We start from the raw sequence: 24,953 nt of genomic DNA on the forward strand, positions 1-24,953 counted from the left end.
AAATGTAGCCTATGTGCAACCATGCTTAATTAGTTGTAGACACGCTTCTTATACACAATGTTGTTTCATTTTGTTTTCTTTTTAAAATAACCCCGCACCACGACACTGCAGGAGAACAAGCTGTAGTACCACCGTTGCCAAAGACCTTGTATGCTCTCAACTGCAAAGGAAAAGATGGCACTGTAGCTGACCCCTCGTCATGCTCTCCACACACCCGTATGTTCAACACACTCAGTGAAAATCTGCTGCACTTCATCCTCCAGGGCCCCATGTTGGTGTAAGAACTGTCTGGTTGTGGTGAGGCAAAGAGCAGCTAATGCTTCCAGAGACATGTCTCAAGTGGATGAAATGGTTTAGTGAGCTTCTTTCAATGATAATATCTTTGTTCGAAGACTGAATTTTAAGAGAAAAGCATGTTATCCTTGGATCAAAACCCTTTAGCATGGAGAAAAAATGTATTGTGCCTCACTGCAGTTCAACGCAGTGTTTATTTTACACTACAATAGCAGTGGGCAGGGAAATAAAAGGGACAGGGGCATCAGAGGGTCCATCAGAGAGGGCTGAATTTCTTCTAGGTCACATACATTACCCTCAAGCATGATAGTGAGCCAAGATTACATACACAGACACACAAGTGATAAAAACGAGACATTTATTACTGATATAATTAGTATTAAATCAACATCACTGCTGCTATGAATCTTAATACCAATTTGCTGATAACACATTTTTTTGAAGAGGTGCTGTGGGTGAAACAAGTGGGCAAATCAGCAGAAATCAGAGACCACCACTTACCACTGCTCTGCTCCAGATCTGCAGCAAAGCAGAACAAACACGAGATAGGAAACGTGAACGGAGGAAAAGAAGAAGGCATTTGGTGTAATAGATAAAGTGAGTCATAAAAGAAATGCAGGGGCTACATTCACACAGGCTCCATTTATATGTATATGTACGAATTGCTATGTACTGTCAATGCAATTGCAGGGTGTAAGAGGTCTTTTCTGCTGGAGGTGGGAATGATAATGGCATTCAGACAAAGATGAGATGGTGAAATGTTAAAAGTAAGGATATGATGTGGAGGCTGCACCTGTAAATTGAAACCCAACAAGATCACAGGAAACCGAGGACAGACATCAGCAATCACTTCACATGTTCACTTGGGATGTGAAGTTTCCATTTGCTTTGTGCTTCTTAAGGCCTGAAAACCTCCTCCATCTGAACTATTTTGGACAGGCATGATCAGACTACACAACATCTCAGCCAAAGAAAGTGACTCATGAATGGACTCACTGATTTGTTAACGTTTATCACTCATCATTCATTTTTAACTCATAAAATTATCATCATCAAGCTAAAAAATTTCCCTTAGGAAAAATTAGACTCAATCTACTTGAAGGCAATCTTCAAATCCAATGAAATGATCAGAAACAGGTGGACTCGAGGGTTATTGCGTAAGAAACCTTGACACCAGTACAGTGATGAGATACCACGTCTATTTGAAGAAATGCAGGCATGTTACAGGGATTCAGAGAGTACATTATAGGTTGGTCTGCTTTATATCGACATGTAAACCTCTGCTTCCTTGTCAGACATCTTGATGTTGGAGATTTTGCTGTGAAAGAACATGGTGCTGCATAAAAAATACAAATGAAGATACTGCACCATTTTAACACTGTACTCCTGATAGATAGTTTAAAAGGAGCTATTACTAAGTTTGTTTTTGATGTGATTGCAATTATATCTAGACATAACAATTTGGAGGTAACATTATCTACGTAGCCGCAGCTAAATATACAAAATTCGCCCTTAAAGAAAACTGGAGTTGTCATCTTTATACCACATCTTCTTCCCTGTCAAAACCATGGTGCCTCTGGGTGTTGTATGCTAGCAATGGCTAATGTAACATGGAGCCTCCAGCAGAGATGAGGGGTGGACTACACACGTCTGGTAAACTCACTTCTTTCCCCATGTTTGTTTGTTTTTTATTTGTTTTTTTCAGGCTTGTGGTTTTGAGCCCAAACCCACCACTTGTCAGATTTCACACAGCTCCCTCTGGAGCCACAAAATGCTTTATACAACTCTTCTCACATTTGCAGTTGTACTCCCCAAGTCCTATAAACACACTTTGATGCCAGTTCCCCTTTAATACAGATCTGATGCAGCTTTAGAGAGTGAACAGTAAACAGCCGGGCTGATTTCAATAAGAGAAAATTACACTGGATCACATGCACATTTCCTCTGAATTCCCTGCGTGTGTGAAAGCAATTCAAACACAGAAGATGCCACAGCCAATGGAACTTGTTATGAATTAGCTATGAGCTAATTACTGAATGTAGATTAATTGATAAATTGCCTGTTGCAGATGAAATGCTAGTTATAAGCAGAATTAAATATTAGGTATCCATCTATCTATCTATCTATCTATCTATCTATCTATCTATCTATCTATCTATCTATCTATCTATCTATCTATCTATCTATCTATCTATCTATCTATCTATCTATCTATCTATCTATCTATCTATCTATCTATCTATCTATCTATCTATCTATCTATCTATCTATCTCTATTGCAATATTTCAGTAATAATGCAGTTTATGAAAAGCTGTGAAACTAGGCCACAGGTAAAATGTCTGAGAACACTTGTGTGTGTTTGTGCTCAAAACAGTTTCACTGTGACCCAATTCACCTGTAAGTTCAGTGCAAAAATCTACAAACATTATTATAGAAGAAGAAAAAGTGGAAGGTCATTTGAGGCACTCTGAGTGGCAGACATTTAATTTGAAAATTAGCAGTCTAGACATATGTTGCAGACTGGTGCTGAAAAAGGCAATTCAACCTTAATAAAGCTGGAGTCAGGTGACAGCTGTATGAACAGTATTTAAGATTCAGAAGGATTTCTGATATCTCTTCTCTCAATTGATTTGATTCCTCAAATCTTTGTTCACAGTAATATAATGATACTTCATCACCAGGCCTGGAACATATATTTTAAAAAATCATATTGCAATGGAAGATAAAGTGATTATAATGAATCACAGTTTTAGTGAGAATGACCATTTCTGCATTTAAATTTCATTGGAGAAAAATATAAAAATCAGGATCATATGGCATTCGTACTAAACAAGCATGTTCCTTTACAGTACATCTAGGAAATGAATTGTAGGCGTCACAATGCTTCTATATATGTTCTGACACAATGTCCTTTTGTAAAAAGAAAAATGCAGCTCCTGTGACTTGAATATTGCATCATCATGCAATTTCAATAATAATTCAAACAATTGTTCAGCCCTATTTCTAACCAAAACCATACGTCCTCCTTGTCAGACTGAGAGCTGGCCCATTCATTTTCATCATTTCACTGAGCTGTATTTAATAGACCATGGAAGAAGCGAGCCTCAGATGAAATAAGTCAGACGGCAAATTCAAACTTAATGTCCCTCCATAACTCTCTATTCCTGAAAAACCGCTCACACTTTAGAGATTTATGCAAGTTTAGATTCTTAATCAATCAACGTTGTTTTCCCACTTGTTGCCCGACACAAACTGTTTGAGCCTAATGCCTCCACAGCATATTGTAAACTGCCCTGCATTTAAGACACACTCCTTTCATTTTGCCCCACTGACAGGTCATTCAGAGATATTTATTGCCTTTGGATATCTACGTCCATACCCGTCCACACTGCTGATGCACACACAGTTTACTCTGCCAGTGGGATTCATAGCCACCAGAAAAGCTGTAAATGGCTATAAGACTATGAGTAATTCTCCATTTCCACTGCTTTGTATTAATCATGTCACAGCTGATACTTGTTGCCATTTCTATGATTCATGCTTATTTTTCAGCCTCTTAAAAGTCACGATTAGTAATATTATGAGAGGTAATTCTCATTCACTCAGTCAGCTTCCCGGTTCTTCCCAACAGTGAGCTCACGGGAGGCGTTTTAAACCTTTTTCACATCTCAACAGTGTGATGCAAATTATCACCAGCGCCTCGGTATACTTTGCAAGTCCTATGAGCATGTTGTAGTCTCGTCTCTCGAGTCTTCAGCTGGCTGAGAGCGAAAATGAAAAGGACAGGATGTTTGAGTGGGTAGCGAGCGTCTTGGCACAAACAAACAATCCATACTGTTGCATTTGTTGTGCAGGGATCCATTAGGACGTGACGACCAATCAACCGATTTAGGAGCTGCACCGACACCATTTCATCACCCGTTAAAAACAGATTAATTAAAAGTATCGGTCGACGATATCAACAGAGGGGTGTTACGATTATGTTTTTATTGTAGGTGTGCTATCACATATATAATATTCATAGATAATATGGGAGGCATCGGGAGTGTTACAGTGACAGTGCGCGGGTTAATTAATTATCAAAGATCCCACTAATAAAGACGTGATATAGAGCACGCACGCTGCAGTTGGGGAACTCTGAGGGGAGGCCTAGTATTTGAGCACAGATGCATTGTAGAGCCACGAGAGAAGAAGTGAGCGCTCCCGTGAGATAAGTCTGCTGAGACAGAGGAGAGCTGATAAGGGAGAGAGAGAGAGAGAACAGTGATGTGTTTATAGTCATAATCTTAATAAGAAAGGTTTACTGGCTGCTTCATTTGATGCAGATGTACCATACAGAGAACAGGAGAAATAGGAGAAGACAGAACAGGGCGGTGGAGAGGTATAATGAAAAGCTTTACCATTACAGTATGACTAATGCAGGAGTTACTGCTGTCTCTAGACAGATGCTTCCGTGTTTTCCTGCAAGTGCATTAGTATCCCATATTTCATGGTGCACACACTGTGTCTGTGTGCATGTTATTCACCATTTACTTCTCACATTGTCAACTCACGTTCTCCCAGGACTTCATACAACACTGCAGTTCTTATATGTTCATTAGCTGCTGGTAGTGATGTAAAATATGTTACATTTCACATGTAAAATACCTGCAGCGTCTTTATGTCTCTAGATTTTATGTCTTCATATCAGTGTTACCGTTATTATAGATTCCAGCTTATTAATGGTGTTCATGGCAACATCATCATCATGACAGGGAAGCTAAGATGTTTCTCGACGTTATGACAAGTCTGAGTTTAATGCAAAGTCTCTGGCCAGTAATAAAATGCTTAAATACTTCACATCAGCCACAGATCTTTGTTTAATGCAATTGAACCCAAATTCAGTGGCGTCAATGCAAAGTATTTTTATCCTCATATGATCATCTCTACAGTCCCACATTATTATTTCTTGATAACATGAATGCTCAATCAAAGATGTTAACATGAGAATCCGTTCCCTTTCATTTCACACCAATCAAACCGATATTTTGTGAATTTGTCACAAAAACCTAAATATGTCTCATGTGTGATGTCATCACATGTGAAGCATTTTTCTTTCCACGTGTTATAATTGTTTCCCATGTTGTGAAATCTCACTGGCTTTTTTTTTTTTCTGTCAATAGTTTTGTCAAAACGATAGTCACATTTTAACTCAATACAATGCTGAATGTAATGTGTGTGTGATGATCTACCAAGACCAGTTTTTAGTCATCTGAAATTGGGTTCATGAGGTTTGAGCCTCCTGAGAATCCAGTTAAATTGGTGTTGGAGAATATATTGCACAGTGAAATTTGAAAGCAGACCCCAATGTGAAACTGGGTCTCAGAGTGTGTTGATTGGCCACGTCTTGGTTTACCCGCCTGTTTGGTTGTTTCACAAGACTAAACAAGGCTTACACTGAAGAGTTGAACAGTCTGATTAAAATTCAGTAGTATATTCACATAGTGTGCTGTGTTACTGCATGTGGTTTATTAAATTTGAAGACAAGTGGTCTTTACTATTATTTCCTTAAACAGAACGAGAAGTGATTTCATTCAGCAGAAATGAGGACAGACTTTAAGTGGCCAGATGCAGATAACATTCAATAAAAGGGAGAAAGCAATAAAAGCCACTCATCGTTGAGACTCTTTGATGTAACTAATGTCAGTGAATCACATTTGACTCCAAATCCCAGACATTAATTAAGATTACCTCAGTAAGAAAAAAAAAATGGTTTGAAACAAACACTGTCATAGAAAGCCACCCTTTTACGTGATTAAATTCAAAGTCAGTGCAAAGTGTTGTTTTTTTTAGGCCTTTGGAGATGGCATCCAACTAGCGGTTAGTTCCTGTCAATAACCAACCTGTGTGGTGAGTGCCCATTACGCCAAGCAGAAGAGTCCTCCACTCTTCGAACACGTCTGAAATTGAGGCTACAATTTAGTTTCAAGTGTTTCTCTGTGGCTCAATCACAAGATTTGAGCATTGAGAAATATAAAAACAACACTCAGTTTCAGGTGTTAAATCAAGACCAGAAGATCGTACCGTATCTGTGATATACTCTCAAAGATGAGAGTCTTTCCCATACCTTCTAACGTAAAGACACTTCTCTGTCTATTTGCAGTCAACACCTGTTCACTTAAAACACTGGACACTAAAACACTTGGATTTGACTGTTGAATTGCATGAATCATACAAAATGGATTATAGTTCTAACTTTAATGATCTCACACAAATGACAGAGTGTTTAAAAAGTGTATTTAATGAACAATCTGAGCTGTCTTGAGAGGTTAGAAATAAATCATGTCGTATCATGAAAAGGTGTCTGATTTGCCAGCTAATCAGCAAATGGATTTTAGCACAAGCCGGCGCGGCTTTTCTCAGGTGTTTCAGCGATTTCAGCAAGACTTGTAAATTATAAATCAACACCAATATGCTTCATTCATCTCAAGGAGACAGGAGTCTTTTTGAGTGCAGATGAATAACTTGCATGTTAAAAAATTTAACCAGACACTATACTGCTTTGCACCTGCTAGATTCTGTACGAGCGGGCGGATGAATTTTTATTGGGTTTAAATTAGCGGGGGGGGTTTCACATTATTCGCTTTCTTGTTCATTTTTCATACTAAGTCGAATTGGACAGAAAAAGCTTTTATGCATGTAGGCATAATATATAATATATAATATATCAGATCTGTATAAATACAAAGAAAAAAGATCATAAATAGAATATAACCAGACAAGCGTGTGCATGTATCAGCAGTGCAGGGTCAAAACGTATAAACAAGTCTGGGCAGATGTTTGAAATAACTTCCTGTAAGAGCTGTAGATGACGTCTGATGTAGAGATAAGATAAATCAGATGAATAGGCCACGCAAAAGACGATGAAAGCAAATAATCAATTTTTCATGTTCCAAAATATATATTAAATATATTTAAAAAGTCTGGGCTTGTCTCAGCTCTGAAAAACAGGTGGCCGCCAAAGGTACAAAGTTTACGTTTACGATAAGAAAATCACTGGTGCTGCTCATGATGGATCATAATGTGAAGCCTGGATTTAAGTGAAATCATTGCTTGGCTGATCGATGGGAATTTTTATTGGTAATCCATACATCCATAGTGTTTGCAGTTGTGTGAGAGCCGCGTGGAGTCATGAACCTTGCAGATGCACCGCCATTAGTTTTCATCTGTGCATGTAAAGCTTCATCAAACTTTGTAAATTAGGCTGTTTAACTGTGATTTATGAGTGAAACAAAGCTCTTTAATAAATCTTTCCTCATTCTCTCCTGGTTTGAACCTCTCTCTATTTGCCATGTGTTTTTGAAAAATGAAAGATGGTGTGTTTGTGTGTGTGCGTGTGTGCAGAGCAGTGTGTTGTTGGAGGGGGTTGGGCTGGCTGTGGGTTGGTGAGAGGAGCAATCAAAAGCTCATCTTCATACTTGAGATGTCACTTTAAAAACTAAAAATAACAAATAATGGTAGATGTCCTTGAACACTGCAGTATCTCTAACTGAACACCAAATTATTACTTTAACACTTTTTTTTTGTTTGTTTTCACCCTCAAGTGTCTGTCTCCTCATGTTTCTGCTCTCTGTCTCTGTTTTTAGCCGGGACCACTTACATCTTTGGGAAAGGAGGGGCTCTCATCACTTTCACCTGGGCCCCCAATGAGCGGCCAAGCACCCGAGCCGACCGGTTAGCCGTGGGCTTCAGCACCCAGCAGACGGACGCCATCTTGGTGCGAGTGGAAAGCACCCATGGGCTCGGAGACTATCTTCAGCTGCACATAGTAAGGACGGGAGAATAAGGCACAGATTGTCTGCAACAGCACAAAGAGTGTTTCTTATTGTGTTATTTGACGTAGTAACATGGAGCTGAAGAAGCATCAACAGTATGAGATTAAAAAAAGCTGAAATAAAGATAAGATTTTATAAAAGATCTCCTGGAAATCAGGACAGTGTGAAGTGGGCAGCTAACTGCAGCAGTGGAAATTAGTCCACTGTGTCTGGGAACACAAGATAACAAACTTGTAAATTATTTCTATTGTCTACATAAAGCCTAAGGAAATCAGTGAGCAACATTAATGAGTGATATTTTCCAGTGTTTGGAAGCAAGCTTCTAGTGGCTGACACTGAAACTTTGTTTTTTAGTTGTTTAAAAAGAAGGCGCACAACATCAAATCAAAAAGAGACACACATTTCTTCAACCGATATCTGGATGTCTGTGCAGCAGGGGTTATTGTAATTGAAGCCATGGTGTCACACAAACATTGAAGTCGATGTTACATATCTGGATAAAACCGTTTGATCCAAAACAAGGAGAACAAGCGACATTTCTTTCTGCATATTTTATATTTATGAAGGCGCAAGCAAACAAGATCTTATTAGCAAAGAAAACACGTCTTGCTGCTATCGTGATTAAATGAAATGAAACAAAAGAGAAACAGATTTAAATAAACATTTCTCTTTTTTTTGTTATTATTGTCATAGGTTTTTTTTATGATTTACTGGCAATTGGTATATTAGCCAAAATCCTGACATAAAATAGGAATAAATAAATGATGGCTTAAGTATAAAATATTGATTTGTGTTTCTGTCAGTGGAGTCAAGTGACTCCTCGGCAGCTGCCAGCAACTGTGTGTTTTTCTGGAGGGAAATCAGCCTTTTTAGCATGTAGCCACAGGACAGATGTGCTGCGATGGAAACCAGAGGGGAGAGCTGTCAAACGTCTGCGAACGGTGTAATAATTAAAACCGCACCTGTTGTCAAAGCACAGGGGGGAAAAGGAATCGCGACTGCAGTTAGACTCTTATTAGGTTGCAACGTGCTACAAATGCCAGATTCGTCCTTCAAAGCGAATAATTTGAAGCTGTAAGATTTCAACAGGCCTGATTTTGAATTTTTCTGATCTACCGCTCTGATCTATCTCTAAATGTATTTTAGATAAATCTGCTGAGAGGTAGTGATGATTTATAATGAACCATGGATACTAATATCCAGAAATTATGTTCAAACAAAAAGCTAAGAAATATATACTGTAGGTGTGATATCTAATATATAACAACCTGCCTGTGTTGAGAGTTTGACGATACTATACTGCACAGATCAGTCTCTCGATACGTTGGCCACCTGAAATCTTCTCCTGGACATATTTCAAAACTCATTTAAATAGTGTTTCCGTTTTTTAAAAGTGTGAAACTGACCTTGCCAGCCGTGGACTATTTCTAGTAAATGCAAAGAGTGCTGTCTGCGTGCGGAGCCAGCTGAAAAGATTTTTTTGCAGCCAAGTCCTTGTACCCTGACAGATTGCTTACTTTGACACCTTATTACTGCTCAGCGGAGGGGAATCAAACACAGTTCACAGGGTGTTGAGGGTGTCTCTGTTTTTTTTTTCTTTTCCTATCTCTGTCTTTGCTTCATAATATACATTCTTGTTTTAGAGGGACCTTGGTCGCCAGTTCTTGTTATTTATTCATGTACATTATTAATTTCACATACAGTATTATCGCATTCTGTTTCCTTCCTCTGCTCACCCGTTGAAGAAGAGGAAGACTGAGAAAACTAGGTGAAGACAGAGAGAAGCAGCACTCTGGTCAAAATAACACTGGCCACAGGGGATACTTGAAAATAGTAAAGGATATATGAGTTATATATGAGTTTTATGTGCTTCGGGGATTTTGGGGTTTTCAGATGAGGTGCCTTAGAACAGAATTCACCTCCTATAATCTTTCTTGGTGGTGACACTTTCTTTCCAGAACTACAATTTGATGAACAGTTTAAATTATGAAACGAAGGGGTCGAAACTCTTCCATAAGAAACACCTTAAAAGCCACAATAACTGTGGTATTAACAAAGCACTTCTGGAGCGTCCATACACACATACACATATGACAGTTAGAGCAATCAAGATGTGACATTAGTCCACCACTAGATTTTGATCCACTGGTAATTTAGGAAAGATCAAAAGTGTTCACGTCTGCAAATGTAGCATCTGATTGTCAGAGCTTAAAACGTCTCATCAAAACAGCCATTTCTCCACACCCAGCTCCGTGCTGCATTAGAAGTGGTGACATGGTTAACTGAAACTGTACGGTTAAGTGAGGATCGTGCATCCACAAGCTTCAAAGACCAATTACCCCGTACAAAAGAAGCAAACCATATTCACGAGAGGGTACATTAGGGAGGCTAATGCTACTTTCAGATGGTCGTGTTTTTAATGAGTGACTAAGAGATGAAACAAAAACAGGAGACTCATTGTGCAAAATGATGACAATTAGAAAAGCTTAAGAAGTTCCTTGCTCCAAACCTAAGGATGTGAAGATCTGAATTTGAACCTGAGTGAGTCCATAAGTTGATTTCTTATGCATTTTGATCATACACCAACCGGGCCATTGATCGCAGATATGATGGAGTCTTCAAATTGTTAAATGTGGTGCAAACCTGATGATGTGTGTGTGTGTGTGCACTTTGGTGACTAAATTCATTATAAAAGCTAATTAAAAAAGATGCCACAGAATGAGCTTTCACTGCAACAACAGGATATTTTTAGATGGAAAACATGCTGAGTTTGATGACAAGTCGAGATGCTCCTCATTCATATGGGAGTACAGGGATGATAAATGTCAGAATTCCCATAATGCTCGCCGCTGCCTCGCCGCCACAAAGGCTTCAGTCCAGAGGTATCCGACCGCCACAGACAGAGAGAGTCGGCTGGTAACAAACAGAGACACACAGACAGACATGCAGGTCCTCTTAAAAGAATCATGATGTGTCCACTCTAAACTAAAGCTCTGTTTAAAAATGCATCCGGTGGCGTCTTATCATGGAAGAACTATCAGAGCTCAGGCCTTACGGGTTTTCTTTTTCACCCCATCAAAGATAACTCCTTACAGCAATAATATGTCTTTATAACAGTCAATCCCTTCCCTCTCAAATGAATTAGAGCAGGCAGCAGCTGAGATGACAATTGAGATCCCCCAGTGGGAACAGGGACTACTTCAAGGAAATGCTTTCTCCAACAGAGCCGATGTCAACACGGCGAGGTGGGGGACAACGCAGCTTTCCATGATGCTCCGCCTGATTAGCTTTATATCCAAACATACAGACAGTCAGCTTCCTCTCACAATGAAAAAAACAAGGGAAAGAGCAAACTGGAAAGGCCAAGCTTTTGTTTACTAAAAACTGTGGTGTAGCAGTGCTGCTTTGCCAGCTGTCACAAGGTGCTTCGGGGTTGTTTTGTAATTATGCTTGAAGACTGAGTTAGCAAAATAGCAGCAGCGCTTTTAGTTGAAGCTGTGTGAGGCCGCTGGCAGACTCTTCTGGCCTTGGAGATTTTAATTGTTGTCCAGAGGGCATGGACTGAATGTGACCTGAGGCCGCAGTGCCCTGTCGTTTCCAAATGAATACTCACCATTTTGCTTCTTGGGAAACACAATTAACCCATGGACCCCTGAACAGCTCTGCATCTAAGAAGGAATGTAAGAGATATATTTCATACAGAGAATGTAAGCAATATAAAAGATACACTGCCCGTCCAAAAAAAAAAATCACACACACTAATATTTCGTTGGACCAGCCTTTAGCTGTGGCATCATTTCAACTTCTGCAATGTCACAACATTTATTTCCGTCCAGAGTTGCATTCATTTTTCAAGGATTCTCAACGGGGTTCAGGTCTGGACTCTGTGGTCACATTGGACCACATTTCTTCCTTGAAGATGATGGTTCCCCACTATCCTTCCAGTTTTTAATAATGCGTTGGACAGTTCTTAACCCAACTTTAGTAGTCTCAGCAATCTCCTTAGATGTTTTATTTGCTTGATGCATGCCAACAATTTGACCCTTCTGAAACAGATTAATATCTTTTCCACAACAACAGGATATGTCTTCCGTTTAATAAATGAGACTGCATCAGTTAGGGTTAGATAAGTTGTTGCCAGCTGAAACATAGTAATCCATGCATTAATTATCCAATGGGAGGCTCTTACCTATTAGCTTAGTTAAATCCAAGGCAGTGTATATACCACTGTGATTAATTTTTTATAATAAATTGAAACGTAACTTGCTAGATCTCTAGCAACCAGGTCTGACACCCCGCTGGTTCCCACAACCTGCAGTACAACTGACTTTCATTAGCTCGGGCTCACAGCGAGCGAACTCTGTGAGTGAGTAGGTCTTTGTCATGAAGCACTTTCATCTTCTTTTTGTCTTGTGTGAATTTGATTATCCAGCTGTACTTCATGCTGCATAAATGGGCCTCAAACCGTTTCCTTCTCCTGGGTTCATGACACCATTTAAGTGATTTGAATTAGGAAAGATAACAATCGGCCGAGCCACACACCTGCTGCTGACCTTCAATATGAAGCCTCTGTTTGGAGATAGAGCTATTTTACATGAAGGAAGTTGAAAGTTGATTTCACAAGCTTAAAATTATATTATTAATGGGACAGGGTCTCTGAGGACACTTAACGCTTCAGTATTTAACAAAACCATGTCAGCATGAATAATTATTTCATATTCAAAAGGTTTCAAGAAGGATTTTACATATGATTAAAGGGTGAGAGCAAAGCTCTGAGACAGGTTTTTCATTACACAATAGCAGCCTCCATCAGGGCAAGAAAAGAAATATTTTTGTCTACACATTTGAATTTCTGTGAGTCAGTAAAGCAATACTGGTGATATGAGGAAAAATGGAGTGTAAGTATTATTACATGGCGCATGTGAAGGAGTGAGCTGTGGAGGCAGTGATGACAGTAAAGCCGAGAGAATCCAAATGCAGCGCAGGACCCAGTGTGAATAGATGTTTACATCGTGTCTGCGGGCCAGGCCAGTAAATACTGTGCGCGACGTGTGCCATGCAGGACCCGCAGTCTGCAGGATGTGATTTCAGTAAAACACCACACTACAGCCAGTTTCACTGTTTGCTTCCTCTCTGCGCTGGTCGGTGGCGTGATGCAGTCAACCAGCCGCTGGAGTTTGAAGCCGTTTGAATAAAAGCCAGTCAACTCTTCATGGTCAGAGACAAATGATATGAGAAGCTGCACAGCCTGAAAGCCTCTTATCGTCATCTTTATTATTATAATGGTAATGAAGTTCTGGGTACATCCTATACAACAGGTTCATGCTGATTAATAATTTATCTGCCAGTTAAATGAGAACCAAAAAATGACATTGTAATTTGCTTTGCCACCCTTACTACAGATACTGGTATGCTATGTTTTATATCTGCTGTCATAATTACTGACTACCTATTATTTGTTATTCATCACAGTTACAAAGGTTAGTGCAATATTAAAAGTAAAGTGTGAAATGCAGTCACTCCCGCGGAGTCATGTGCTGTTTCTCACAAACAGTTCTTATAACCACCACATTAGCATTTTGACCTTGTGTTGAGTTCATAATGAAGGCAGCAAATGTACAAAGGCCAGACAGGCACAGAGACCTCACCCCACACAGTTTGTTCGCGGCGTTTCTTATTAGTGCCACCCCAAGGCAGGCTTCAGAAGCAGCTTGGACCTTTGAGGGAGGTTGGCAGGAGCGAGAAAAAGCCGGCAGAGAGAAAAGTTGGTCAACCAAAACAGAAGCAGCAGGATTCTGTCAAGACTGATTCACATCAGGAAACCTTTTCCGGTTGTGAGTGGGGAGCGGTGATGGACCCTGAGGAAAGAACTAAACATACAGTACTGTCCCCATGTCACTAAAGATGTGTTTTTACCGGTTAAACAACGGCTCTGGCTCAACAACACTTGAGATCGATGGAGATTCATTTTGTCCGCACGACAAATAGTCATCTTTCATTGTCTTTCATCCACAGGATCAAGGAAAGATTGGTGTCATCTTCAATGTGGGCACAGATGACATCACCATCGACGAGCCCGCTGTCATAGTAAATGATGGCAAGTACCATGTTGTCCGCTTCACCCGCAGCGGTGGCAATGCCACTCTCCAGGTGGACAACCATCCAGTCATTGAGCGTTATCCACCAGGTAAGACTGATGAGACAATGATTACTAGAGAGATGGCATGGAGCTTCTGCATTAGCCAGGGAGGATTTGCATGTCTGCCCATCAACTAAATCTTCAAATGTGCAGTTGTGAAAATGTACTATTTGCACACACAAAAAAACACGAATCAGCTTGCCAGCTTAGTTGTTTCATCATTCTACATCCACACACACACACACACACACACACACACACACACACACACACACACACAACTGGATATACTAAATAGCAAAAAAGCATATAATTATCCCAACTATATGCATTTGCCTCAAGCTGCAGAGGATATTAACAATGAAGTAATTTTCATCAGCCGTAGTTGTTTTTGTCGTCAGTTTGACAGACAGGACGGAAGGAAGAGAATTTATCTTAACGTACCACTGCATCCATATATTTATATATAATTCATAATGAATAAACATTTAGATGTAATAATATAAATGTATATGACATCATTATTTATTCGTTGTTAATCTACCAACCTGTGGTCCAGGTCTACAGAGAGTGTTTGACTGACCAGGGGGAACATGTTGTTATTAACTGAGCTGATATATTTCTGTTGACATTAGTAATCCTACACACATTTACATTAATCCTCCCATTGGTGAACACCAACAGCACCATGTAAAGGTCAGCGTTTTTACAACAGATGGATGGATTTGGCAGCTAAATGATCTAATGCTCTATTATAACCACATGTGTGTGCTTTACATTTTAATTTGATGTCATAGTTTAGAATACTAAACATGCACATAAACATTAATAACTGCACCATCTGCCCATCATTCCTCATCATTTGTTATTGTATTAACAATATATAGAGTTATCTATTTCATAACTGGAAGTTATTGTGCCACAGTTTTGGGGTTTTCTTTTTTTGGAAAATTCAAATACATTATTTTCATATTACATCCACGTCAGAGCAAAGACAAACAGACAAAAAGAAAAATCTACAAATCCACAGGGACAAGATGTGACTTGCTATTTCAGAGAAAGTCTGTGAAAATTTTAAAGCTCCACAGCCTATATGTAGCCTACAGTACATTTTCTATACTTATCCACTGAGTATTATAAAAAAGATGAAAAGAGAGAGCAGAGCCATACATAATGTGATCATGACATGCTGTACTTTAACCTGTTGTGAACCAGTCAACCAATTAACCTCGCTGAGAGCAGGTGCACCAGCTGCCACAGCAGGATGAAACCAGGACCTCTGTCTGTCTCCAGCTGCTGCTTGTAGCACACACACACACACACACACACACACACACACACACAGACACACACACACACACAAACACACTACAGTTGTACACAAGTAAAAGTAGTGTAATGGGGCGTCATATAGAAGTTGGTCTATGATGAAATAACTGATTGTCTGGCTTAAAAAAAAAGAAAAACAACAAACGACATAATGAATTGAGTCATAATATGCAGTACATTAGGTCTACTATTTGTGTTAAGTAAAAAGCTCTTCTAAGGCTCAATGAATATGAAGCTTCACTTATTCTTAAAACCTGCTGAATATTCAAGCTTACAGTAAAAACATAGTCAAGGTAAGCTTCACTTTAACTGTCAGGCTCTGTCGTGTACTGTGCCGCCTTTTCCATGTTGTGTGCTGTAATTTTAATCCTTTTTATTCATTCACACTATCCCATGTCCACATACATGGTTGATTTCAAACTCTCATTTACATTTTTATTCACATGTGCAGTAAACATGTCTATACCCAACACATGCAGTGGTTTATAGATAATGTCAACATGAATTCAAGAATTTAAACCCTTGTGGCTGATGATTGATGGATCAGTGTTAGACTGAATGAATGAAGAGTTTTCATGGCACTGATATTTACTGGCGTCTGCTATCCTCCGGAGACTGACAGTGTATGCTGTTGAAGTTTGTATCATGTACTTCCTGTTGTACTTTTCATTGGATAAATGACTCCTCTGTGTTTGCATGTGTTAAATAATGAGCTGAAGTCCTGTCCCACTTGAGAGCAGCTTTTGTCCTATTAGCCCTGATTCCACAATGTAGTTTTGCATGAAAAGATTTATTCATGCATTTTTCCAAAAACACAAATATACCATGTTAACACAAATATTTGTGTAAGAGCTACGGACATAACAATGTTTTTAAGAATTCAACAACTGCAGCTCCCATTACTCTTTGATATGAACCTGTTGTTAATATCTCATAGGAGTTGCAGTAAAAACACACGACATACAGTACAGTAGCCTATCATGCAGTCAATAACCTACATTGTGGAACAGAAGTGTGCTAAGACACTACCTGCTGCTTTAACAACGATACATGTACAACTGTCTAAATGCAATGATTATTTTCCTCATTGTTTGTGTTGCAGTGCCTATGTTTTTGTGTGTTTTTCTTTTAAATATTTACCTGAATTAACCTGTTTTATCTAGTACATAAAATTATTTTACATTTTACTGTAATTGGTATTTAAGGGATGATTATGCTTTGCTTAAAAATAGCTAAATAACTCTAACTAGTGTAGCAGATTATAAATAGCCTAAACGTTACTCTAATTAGTATTAACGCTGTTACTCGTAATAACTAGATAACACTACATAAAGCACAAGTTTCTTTTAACTCAAAAGTGGGTTAAAATTGATAACTTGTTAAACCTGTTAGCCTTTATAACTCTGTTTCTAACCATGTGATCTTTCAGCTTGCAGACTTTAACCTTTAATCTGTCTCTCCAAATTCTTTGAAGGACACTATGATAATGAACGACTGGCTATTGCTAGACAAAGAATCCCATACAGACTTGGTCGGGTAGTTGACGAGTGGCTACTCGATAAAGGTAAAAATTAATTAATTGATTAATTAACCCTTGAAATAACTAGTAAATAACCTTCCCCCCCTGAGAGGTGCAGTGCCAGAAGACAAGGGTGACAAGGATCAAGTTACCCAGATGTATACCTATAACTATTTTAATTGGAACTTCTATTGGCTGAAGTGAATTTTGATGACCACAATTTAAGTTTCAAGTGGACTTCAAAATAAGTGTCAAAGCGAAGGGGTATACCATATTCCCATTCAATCTTTGTCATCCTTACCCCTTGTGGAAAAGCTGCACCTTAACAAAGATTTTAAACCGATTTACTAAAAACACATAACCTTTGTCTAACCCTCTATCGTCCCTCTTAACCACTGTGTGTAATTAGATGCTGTGTGTAATTATTTCTCATAAAACGATCATTAAAATGCTGTGTAACGTTAATTTAACACCAGTGAAACTAACCTGTGCCATAAGTTCTCGCTCCTCCTAAACTGAGTATTTTTAACCCCAATACCTTGTTGTTCCCTGTTACCTTGCATTGCCCTACCTTGTTGCTCCACAACAACCACATCAGACGCCCAAGCTGAAAGTTTTCTGCTGTGACAAAACAGCCCTGACAGGCTGTTTAAGTGGATCACTGTTTGCATCCATTAACTTTGCTAATAAGTATTCTCCCGAGATGGGCCCATTACTGCAGTCCTCCTCCTCTGATGTAACACTGCTTATCAGTGAAGCTGCTGACAATAGTGCTGTTGGATATCATTGCCCCTTTAAGGAGACAATAAGACTATAGGGGGAACCTGGAGCAGAGCATGTTTTAATGACCTAATGGCTGATAACGTCAGAGGAGAGAGAGAGTGGGCTGTTTAGCTTTTATCGTCCTGTAGCTATACACAGTCTGAAGTATAGGCTAAGACTGCCATTTTAATAATTTGCCCATCTCTGTAAAAAAAGAAGTCATAAGATACGCATCCTTGCACCATCTAGTCAGAGATAAATAAAAACATCTGGCACTTTTTCCCCACAGACGTTTTCTAACTCGGTGATAATTCAAAATGACTGTATCTGTCCTCTCAAAACATTTAAATAGGCACTTAAATAGACTCTAAGCCTCCTCTGATGATTGTAACCTGCATGTGTAAAGTCGAAATTATAAACTTGCTGCTAATTAACATTGCCCTTCTAAAGCTAACATCTAAATCGAGTTTTTAAATAAATGACCAACGACTAATCACTAAAGTCCACCTGGTTCAAATGATGATCCTGTGCAAACTCTGCCGTATGACTTCTCTACGTCTGCTCCATCACTCTCTCCCTTTTTCCGCCTTCCTCTTTCTCCATGTCTCTGTCTGACTTCAGGGAGACAGTTGACCATCTTTAACAGCCAGGCAGCCATTAAAATTGGCGGTCAGGACAAGGGTCGGCCGTTCCAGGGTCAGATCTCGGGGCTGTATTACAACGGCCTCCAGGTGCTCAAACTGGCGGCGGAAAACGATCCCAGCGTGCAGGTGGAGGGGAACCTGCGCCTGGTCGGGGACTCGCTCTCCGTCCTGACCACGGACACCACCTCCGCCACCCCGCTGGCGGTGTCCGACATGTCCACCACCATCATGGAGACCACCACCACTATGGCCACCACCACCACCCGCAGGCAGCGCTCGCCCAGCCTGAGGGAGAGCATCTCAAAGGTCAGAGGACGGGAAACAAGTTGTTAATGCGTTTGTAGAGAGAGAACGGCTTCACAGTACAGAGAGTTAAAGAGACTCATGTGCTTCTTTATAGATGCAAATATGGGTAATGATGAATAATAAGAGAGAGAATTAAGAATAAGGAGCATTTTTCACAGAAATACATCTACACTGCATTTTATTAAGTGGTATTCCATTAAATGACATGCATTTATTCTTATTTACAGCAGTTTATTGCAGTGTACACTGATTGCGTGTTTATGATGGTCTCAAGCGATAGCCTATTCATCTTTTATTTATGAGTTCATGCATCATTCTCCTCAAACATCCAAAATTGTGATTAGCCTGCTGAATCAAAACTGAATGCTGCCTGCGTTCAAAATGTTTTATGTGTAACGTACGTGTGATTTATTTCAACCCTGGGACTGAGAAAAGGAGGAGACTGAAAGTAGTGGGTTAGGGTACAAATTTTTCTGTGCAGGTGTAAAACATGTGGCACAACGTCCTACTGTGTAAATAAGGAAACACAATCACATCTGGTTCCTTAGCTCTTTACATGGCACTTAAATTTTGTGAAATCAAACCCTATAGGTCTCTCATTGAAATAACAAAAACATTTGAATTGGCTTCTTTCTCTGCTTTTGAATATTTTTCAGACTTGACGAGCAGAGTCTCAAAGGACGATGAGCTGTGTATGTGGTGCAGGGGTTGAACAAACACTATTTTATTGATAATGAAGACAGAAGTTGGTGTTAAAGTTTGAAATAAAAATGCACCATGAATCTCAAGCAGTAAAAAATAAATAAAAAATAAAAAACACACACACACACACACACACTGGGTATGAAACAGCAGTCTACATGACACACCGACTGTACTGTATAGAAGAAACTGAGAGTCACAGGAGAATGAGAGGATTTGGTCGTGTTCACGGTGTGTTACGTCTGGTTTGGTCCCACACGTGTGATTTTGAATTCGTGACTGAATTCATTTTTGGATGCAATAGGATTCCTAGCTACCTCTGAAGTAGCACAGCTGTGGGGGGAAAAAAGGTGTTTTTTTTTTTTACTGGAGAAGAGATTTTTACTCCGAGCCGTCACGATATGTACTGCATTCATCCAGACTGGTGAGCTTTACCAACCACCATTATATGTGAGGTGATTTTAATCCAAATGCAGCAAACCTGCCAAATTGGAAGGATTTCAGCGGTACTCTGAGTCCCGAGGTTTCAAAGAAAAGCCCTGCCTTTCCTAATGAAAATACAGAGAGCATTTTTCATTACATCCCTCTTGTCCAGATTCCCTGAAATTGGCTTCTCTGTATTTTCAATTTAACCAAGTAGACCATTAGTTTACCGTCTACTCTTCTCTTCACTAAGGTATTTTGAGTCACTATGCCTGATGTTGCATGTCAGAATTGTTTGTTTTTTTTACACAATTCTACGATTTAATATAAAAGAATTGGGTAAAAAGTACCGTAGGTTATATAGCATTACATATAAACATGAACACCATTAGGCCACTGAGGATTTACTGCTCCGACTTTGTTTTTAACCACATAAAGTGAGCCACAGGGATAAACGATGAAAAAAAAACCTGCATAGGCACATTTTGGATTTGTAGTCTGTTGCCCCGAGCCAAAACACTAAAGTCATGACAGTGCTGCAGCTTTTCCTCAAATGGCAGACACACAGTCAGCCAGCAAATGTTCATGAAAAGAAAAGAAAAGAGAAGAAAAGTGAGACCAAATTGAGATGATGGGAAAGTGTTCCCTGTCATTTCGTTTAAAAACAACACATTTTCTCTATTTTCCTTTCAGCCGCAGAACTCTGATGATATTTTGGTGGCGTCGGCTGAGTGTCCGAGCGACGACGAGGACCTGGAAGAGTGTGAACCGGGGACAGGTGGGTGAGCCAGGGCAAAGAGGAACAAATACAGCTCTTATCCAGCCACTGCTAATGATACTCTTAACTCAAAATTGTCGATATAAACGCTCTGACTTCAGGCAGCCGTCATTGTTGTGACAATTCCTTTCTTAATTCTCCATTTCCAGTTTTATGTTACCTACTGCAGCTGTCACACACTCATTTATTCTGGGGCTCCGTCAAACAGCTGTCCCTTATTTGGATGGTTGTTACAGACTCTGCTAAGTGTCAATTCAACCTGTATGAGCCTCTGAGTCATGTCTGTAACTCACCAAATTGGATGGGAGAAAATCTTAATGAAGTGCAGTGTGGTCATTAAGAGCGGATGACAGGAGACAGCAGATCAGACTTGTGACAGACACAAGCTGTGGACCTTAAGAAGGAGGCTGCCCTTATTATGGGCGCCTCAATTATTAATACGACCTTATCAGAATGGCTTGTTGTTGACTGACCGTGGCAAAGTGTGTCTCAAATAATGATGGAAGTCAACCTAATGGATATAAATAACCTAACTCTGTAGGCTGAGATATTTTTCTATAACAAGGAGACCTTCTCACCTCAGAGTCTGATCAAAGTAAAGGATCAGTGCATCAGTGCAGGGCTGAGATAAAATAAATAAAAAGGCTTATTTGGTGAGGAATCTATGTCCAAGCGGTAATTAGACACACTGGTTTCTTTCAGAGAGCTCAATTTACCATGTTTGATTCTTAAATTAAATAACCTGCCTGTGATCTCTCTTGTCACCCCTGAACCCCTGCCTACAGATGTGCATGGCAATTTAATTTACTGTTCTTTTGTGTGTTATGTGCTCTGTCTTTTATACTGTATATGCTCTTCATTCAGCTGCCGCCTTTCATGGGTCACCTTGTGTGTTTGTGTCTACATGTGAGCTCTTCTATGTTTTTTGGGTTATTATTTTTTTCGCTTTATCTTATTATATTTTTATTAAATGACGACTTCAAATCTTCATAATGTAAATAAGCTGGCATTGGAGAAATCATTATACAATGTGCGATCACTATTAGTTGAATTCCTCGTTTATAACCTATATAATGAGCAGATTGTGGCTTCAGTTTAATGAGCACAACTGCTCAGCTACAACTTTAGTTTTTACGCTGTTCTAATTTAGGATCCCCTACCTTTTCTGTTTCCTTTCTAGGAGGTGAATTAGTGTTGCCTATTATAACAGTGGATTCCCTTGAGCCCCCATCCATCGCCACCCGTTACCCCGTCATCCCTCCTCCTCCCACCCTCCTATCCCCACTCGAAACCACCAAAGAGTCCCTAATACTCCCCCCTCACCCTTCCTGCCCCCCGGACCAGGAGGACTGTGGTGACCCTGTGGAGGTCTCGGCCTTCGGCTCTGGGGAGATGACGGAATCGGATGACGAGGACTTTTACAATAAAAACTCCCCCATGGTCACTGACAGGACAGTCCTTCCTCCACCTCCCGCTGCTGCTGGTGATGGTGGAGTCCAGAAACCCCGCCCCCTACCTCCTTATGTTCCCACCACCAACCCTGACCAGCTCCACATCCCCGCAGGCAAAATGAACACCCGTGACCAGGTGCTTCTGCCCCCTGCTCCTCCATCCTCCCGAAACACACCAGGACTAACTTACCCCCCCAATTTTCCCCATGTGCCCACAGCCAACCCCACAGCCTCTGATGAAAAGAGCCAACCCGGCGCCGTGGAGGTGATCAGGGAGTCCAGCAGCACCACGGGGATGGTGGTTGGTATCGTGGCTGCTGCTGCTCTCTGCATTCTTATCCTCCTCTATGCCATGTACAAGTACCGCAACCGGGACGAGGGCTCCTACCAGACAGACCAGAGCCACAGTTTTGCCAACAATTCCACTGTGGAGGGCAACGGAGCAGTGGTCAAAGACAAAAGCACAGCAACGGCCTCTGTGGCCAAGGCAATCACAAAGGGCAAAAAGAACAAAGACAAAGAATACTACGTCTGAGGACGCAGAGGGAGAGTAGGCGAGTTCGGACTGAGACAAGAGGATGAGAGAGAGAATGCTTTCGTTTCGCTCCCTATTTTGTCAGGTCGACCATCAGTGAAATTTCACAGGCCACAGAAAACAACTGCACAGAGCAACTGTATCTTTCTTTTGACAGGTGCATTTTTCAAGTCAAGTCAAGGTCGCCCAGCTCCTATTAGTGATGAAATCTTCATCTATACGACACAAGATCTGACTCATCCTCTGTGTCACAACGTGCGCTGCATTCACCGATTCTTTGTTAGTGTATCGCTTTTTTTTAAATGTTTTTAAGAAGCTGGAGGAAACATATCCACTTTGGCTTTGTATATAGCATGGATATGGTACAGTGAAGAAAGTGCTGAGAACATCCGGACAGATCTGCCTAAATGTTTTCTTTGTACTTCTTTGTAATGCTCTATCTCAAGTCTCAATGTCCCCATCATGATATATGAGCCAGAACAGGCCAGTTATTGAATTTTTACGGTGGATGAGCAGAGAGCACCCCAGTAATTCTGACTGCAGTCAAAACGAAAGCCTTTATTTGGGTAAGACATCATCTCTGCGGCGTCCATGTTATGTTATGTGGTTTTAAAACTCCCCAGTCACTCTGCCTGGAGTGCATGAGAGATGGTATTATGTTGCTGGTGCAGTGTCATAAATGAAACATTATGTTTTGCTCTCTGGTGAAAAATAAATCAAATTTAAAGTGGTTATTAAATCACTCGACATATTCCTGCCAGTGAACCTTATAGTATGATGAATCAGAAGACACATTATTTATGTGAGACATCACATTCAGTGTGCCATGCCATTCCAAGTAGGAATAATTGTGAACAAGTCAGTCTACTCCAGTGAAGGTATTTCTCTGTAAACATTGCTTGTATGTACATATAGAGGTTAGCAGATCGAAAAAGCCTTGTGTCCACAAGGGAACGGGGATAAAGAAGATTCAACGCCTGAGACGCTCGCCCCCCGCCCCGCCCCCCTTCTGCCAGCTTTCACAACAACGTCCAAACCACTACAACCCAAACGTCACAGGAATCACATTTGAGGAAGTTTCTCTGATTCCTTCTTGGAAAAAGGGAGAATCAACCCAAAACTGTCATGGGATAATTCAAAAGCACACAGAAAATGTAAACATATCTTTGAGACATAAATATTCCTTGTAAAGCAGCCAAACATGTATTGTTTTTTTTTCTATCAGTTACTAAAAGACTATTCTATGAGATGACTAATTGAAGGTTTGTGAATTGTATTGATATTTCTCTGATATTTCGATGTATCTTGTTGCCACTCCTCTTAACACATTACATTTTAGATTGCCTTTTACTTCAATCCAGAGAAAAAGCACACTTTCCTCTGATAGCTGCAAATATCATTTGTTTTTTCTTTTGTTTTTTTGTTAGTTTATTTTTGTTGCATTATTTACAGTTCAGATTATGCAGAGAAAACACAAGAATGGAACAAACAAATGTTTTGTTTTGTTGCATTGTGCATTTTATATGTGCTGAATCTGTTACTCAATGGATCTGATAATATAAAGCCATTTTCTCTGTTGAGTTACGTCTACATTTACTTATTCATGCTGTGATTTCCAGGGTTTTTTTTTATGAAAGTGCCATTCAATGTGAGCTGCTCAGCACTCAGAAAATATTCCATTCCTCACTCATTGCTATTGTATAGTGTTCATGTGAAATGGATCTTAATATGTGTACAGAACGTGGATAAAGATGAAAATACACTTGATTATATACTTTGTACACACCTGTGTTGTGCGTTGCTTTTTGTAGATTCATAAACAAAATGCGCTTTTTATGAATGGACATTATGTTTCTATGTTAGGCAAATTCAGATTGATGTGAATTAGCTAACAATTATGGCATAAATCAGGTTATATTATGTGAAACACAAGTGACCCTCTCCTAGCTACAAATGTTCAAACATTAATGTAGTGTACTGACTGTATTAACCCGTCTACTGGTGGGAGTTGTGAATCTGTTGGGATCAAAGAAACACAGTGAATTCACAATGATGTAATTTTACAAAGGTCACATTTTGCTAACAAGATAAGCTAACACGTTTAATGTGAAGAAGCAGCATTTCATACAAATTGCAGGTCATGGTATGTTTTAAAAATGTGTCTTACACTTGAGTTTCATCATCTACACGCTCTCTCTCTCTCACTCTCTCTCTCTATTGGGCATTGCACAGGCCTGGTGTGTTAGTAATGCCTTG

The 24,953-nt window shown here is 39.9% G+C and overlaps 1 protein-coding gene across 9 annotated transcripts in view; it reads left to right on the top strand.

Moving 5' to 3' along the window:
• Nucleotides 1-24,480, top strand: part of LOC146974556 (neurexin-2-like) — a 112,303-nt gene extending 87,823 nt beyond the window's left edge. For 6 of the 9 annotated variants that reach the window (XM_085798047.1, XM_085798050.1, XM_085798049.1 and 3 more), the window contains 6 exons: nt 7,921-8,102; nt 14,125-14,296; nt 17,052-17,141; nt 18,480-18,808; nt 20,627-20,711; nt 21,892-24,480. In XM_085798047.1, coding sequence (XP_085654173.1) covers nt 7,921-8,102; nt 14,125-14,296; nt 17,052-17,141; nt 18,480-18,808; nt 20,627-20,711; nt 21,892-22,697 — 1,664 coding nt within the window. In that variant the 3' untranslated portion in view covers nt 22,698-24,480. The remainder of the gene's footprint in view (nt 1-7,920; nt 8,103-14,124; nt 14,297-17,051; nt 17,142-18,479; nt 18,809-20,626; nt 20,712-21,891) is intronic. The other 3 variants (XM_085798054.1, XM_085798053.1, XM_085798055.1) reach the window with 1 other exon arrangement.
• The last annotated feature ends 473 nt before the right edge of the window (nt 24,481-24,953 follow it).

Source organism: Trachurus japonicus, chromosome 14 (genome assembly GCF_045865225.1).
Source record: "Trachurus japonicus isolate A0001 chromosome 14, Traja_1.0".
Classification (NCBI taxonomy): Eukaryota; Metazoa; Chordata; class Actinopteri; order Carangiformes; family Carangidae; genus Trachurus; species Trachurus japonicus.